Source organism: Petaurus breviceps, unplaced genomic scaffold (assembly GCF_028583685.1).
Source record: "Petaurus breviceps papuanus isolate PSGF00001 unplaced genomic scaffold, PetGlider_PUasm1.0 90994, whole genome shotgun sequence".
In the NCBI taxonomy this organism is placed as follows: domain Eukaryota; kingdom Metazoa; phylum Chordata; class Mammalia; order Diprotodontia; family Petauridae; genus Petaurus; species Petaurus breviceps.
The window spans coordinates 5333182-5336763 of record NW_027187393.1 but is presented as its reverse complement, the minus strand read 5'-3'; the positions used below and the strand labels follow the sequence as shown (position 1 = coordinate 5336763).

Sequence of the window (3582 nt, the reverse complement as noted above, 5' to 3'; positions counted from 1 at the left end):
TGGTGCATACAGAGGGTACCATAATGTAGCGTGTAGCACAGGGGATCACTTTCACTACAGTAGCAATCTCAATAGGGCTTATTTTAGAGGAATCTTACACAGTAAGGGGAGGGCTTATTTTCGGGATAGGTCTTATTATCGGGGAAACACGGTAAATATGTATTCCCTTCATGGCACTTACAGGAAAACAGGAAGGTTATACCTAATGGAGATACTGAAGAGAAGCCAGACAGCCTCACAGTTACCTCAACCATCATGGTCCCCATCTGTGTGCTGGGAAGGACTGGCATGAAGCCTATGCCACTCTCTTTAAGCTTGCTGGCTCACTGAGGCCTTTCTCTGGCTCAAGTAGAAGAACTAATGCTTTTGTTGCAAAGTCTACTCCCTAGTGCTCATGGGGGATGATGGTAAGAGGGTAAACTGTTTCCACATTTTATCCATTGTTCAAGGCCACATTCAGGTCCCGCTTCTTCCCTAGCTTTTCTACTCCATTCCTCCTGGGCTAGTCCTTCTCTAGAATTTTACCCTACTCAGCAACACTCAGTTTAGCATTTCATTTTTACTCTTTCTTCAAATGTGTTAGAGATAAAGCTCTCTGAGGACAGAGAAGGAAGGAAGGAAGGACCCAAACTGAACAGGGAAGAAGACCTGGCAAAAGAAATGCAGAAAATTCATATACTTACCTCAGCCCAGTGGTATCAGACTTAAATAGAAACTGGGTCACAAAATCATATATAGGACTCTTGCCATGTGTACTGACTTAGAAAAACATATTAGCACTATCTATGTTCTATTATATTTTAATTTATTTTGTTAAATGTTTCTCAGTTACGTTTGTTGGGGAGTGTCCCAGGTACACAGTTTTGCCATCTCTGCTTTACTCAAACCAGAAATTGTCCTGGCCCAGATAATAGAGAGCTGACTGGAATGCACAGATATGAATGTGAATCAGGACTGTAGAGGGGGCTATTCTCCACAGTGGTCACCTTTAAATATGGTACATATACCCTGGCTTAATGGTGTCCTTTAATCACACACTATGCTCATCGGGCAATCCCTAACGGAGGGAAACTCATGCTTTATACAAGCCTCAAATATCCTCACAGAAACCACTGAAAGCCATTTCTGGAGCCCCAGGAACACACACCACTCTCCCAGGCCCTGTGTTAGCCGTGGTTCGCTTCCTGTCCCTTAAGATGAGGAAGACAGATTTGCTGTGGGGGATAATCAGATACTGCTACATCTAAGAATGAGATATTCATACAAATGCAAGGGCAGGAAGAAGACAGCTCTGGGCTTCCAGAGGACAGTACTGTGCCTGGCACATATGTGCTTAATAAGTGTTGACTAATAGTATGTGTTGAGAGATACTCTGAAGGAAAGCATACCTTTAACTCAGATGTAAAAAACAGAGAAGAGGAGGCTTAGAAGTAATGGGGGAGCAGGGATGCTATGCAAAAGGTCTCAGTGAGGAGCTAGGAGACAACCTAACCAGGTGGCCTAGTGGATGAAGTTCTAGAGTGGAAAAGACCTGAGTTCAAATCCTGCCTGGGCTCCCCTGGACACTCCCCTCTAACATGAAGGGGTTGGATAGGATGATCTCTAAAGCCTCCTCCAGCTCTAACAGTCTATGATGCTATGAAAGTCTCAGTCAACCCCAAACTTACTTACCATTAGGGATATGGAAGGAATGTAAAGCACGGTCCTCTCCCCTCCCTGGCCTCAGAGAGCTCAGAATTTAACAAGTGTGAGAATTGCAAAAACAATGAAGTGCACGGTGCTAAGTAGGCTACAATTTCTGAGGATGGAGAAGGCAGGAGTAATGGGTTGGAACAGCTGGGACTTAAACCTTGCCTTGAGCTATGGGCAGGATGTGGCAGTTCCTGCTTCTCTTGCTGTCTCCCTAGCACAGACCTTCTAGACCAGGGGTGGGGAACCTGTGACCTTGAGGCCACATGTGGCTTTCTAGGTCCTGAAGTGTGGCCTTTTGACTGAGTCCAAGTTATACAGAACAAATCCATTTATTTAGGGGATTTGTTCTGTGAAGTTTGGATTCACTCAAAGGACCACACTTGAGGACCTAGAGGTCCACATGTGGCCCTGTGGCTGCAAGTTTCCCACCCCTGGACTAGAACATGCAACAGTCCTCACTGCCAGAATAAGCCTTTTCATATCTAGGTATGGTCACCTCATTTCTCCACTCAGAAACCTTTAGTAGCTTCCTATTGGCTACTGAGGAAAGTTCAAACCCTGCTGGTTGGGGGTTGTGGGGAAGGGGTGGCAACTGAGGTGGCAGATGACTGGAATACAGAAATACAGGTAGTGATGTAGGCCACTGAAGACAGAAGGGTGTGGGCGTGTAGGAGACTGGACTCTGTTAGAAGGGGTAGGCTAAGAACACTTTCCTTCGTAGCCCATTTAGCCATGGGGAGTGAACTGAGTAAATACCAGGAGGCTGTGACTGCGTGGGGGCCATAGGGGCCACATCAGGAAAAGATAACCAGGGCTCAGTGATGACAAAGCAAAGCAGGAAAAGGCATGGATGGAAGAAAAATTAAGGGGAAAAAAAGGGGAGAGGCAGCAGCTGGTGCAGTGGGAAGAGCCCTGACTCCTGTCCATCTGCTGCTGGCTTGATGAAGGACCTTGGGACAAGTTTCTTCCTCTCTCTGGGTTTGTTTCCCCATCTATACAATGAGAGGTTTAGACTAGATGATCTCCTAAGGCCTGTCCAGATCTGACATTCTGTGTTCTATGACCAGCCAACCAAAAACTAGGAAAAAGGAATACAGAAGAAAACCCCACAGGACATCAGAGAAATCTATACTCATGAGTTCCAGGTTGCATGAAGGCGTCTGGGCCAGATGCTTGGTTCCCAAGGCCAGGCAGGGTTGGGAGTCAGCCCCACAATCATATGATTCCAGCAGGGGAGACTTTAATCTAACTGATCTAGGGGATGGCACAGATTGGTTTACATTTGCAGCCCAGGTTAAATGCTTTCTTCCAAGCAGAAGCACTCCAGTTGCAGGGCATTTATAAAATCCACAGGCAAACTCACACACACTTACCAGCTTTCTTCCAGATCTCCTCAGTGACATAGCCTGTTCCTGACCTGCTGCTGAACTCACGCTGGGAATCTACAGAGAAAGGGGGAAATGAGTGGTGTCAGAGGGGAGCCCCACTTCCATCCCCATGCATAGAGACCCAATCTTCCCTTTCATTTGTACTCTGTCTGAAGTGGGGGAGGTAGACAAAGAGAAGAGAAAGGAAGAGGAGAGATGGGGGGAGAGACAGGGAGAAGAAGAGGAGAGAAAGAAAAAGAAAGAGAGGGGAGAGAGGGAAAAGGGGGGAGGAGACAGGGGAGAGGAAGAGAGAGAAAAGAGGGAAGAGAGAAGATAGGGAGAGAGAGAAATGTAAAGTGAGAGGAGAGAGAAGAGAGGGAGAAAGAGGGAGAGGGAGGGAGAGAGAGAGAGAGAGAGAGAGAGAGAGAGAGAGAGAGAGAGAGAGAGAGAGAGAGAGAGAGAGAGAGAGAAACAGAAACTCCAAATACCTGGAGATTCAGGTCACATCTGAAGAAATAGGTTA

The 3582-nt window shown here is 46.6% G+C and overlaps 1 protein-coding gene across 11 annotated transcripts in view; it reads right to left on the bottom strand.

Moving 5' to 3' along the window:
* CBFA2T2 (CBFA2/RUNX1 partner transcriptional co-repressor 2) overlaps positions 1-3582 on the bottom strand; it is a 178804-nt gene that overhangs the window by 9179 nt on the left and 166043 nt on the right. For all 11 annotated transcript variants that reach the window (XM_069077515.1, XM_069077512.1, XM_069077516.1 and 8 more), the window contains one exon: positions 3066-3134. In XM_069077515.1, the coding sequence (XP_068933616.1) occupies positions 3066-3134 (69 nt within the window). The remainder of the gene's footprint in view (positions 1-3065; positions 3135-3582) is intronic.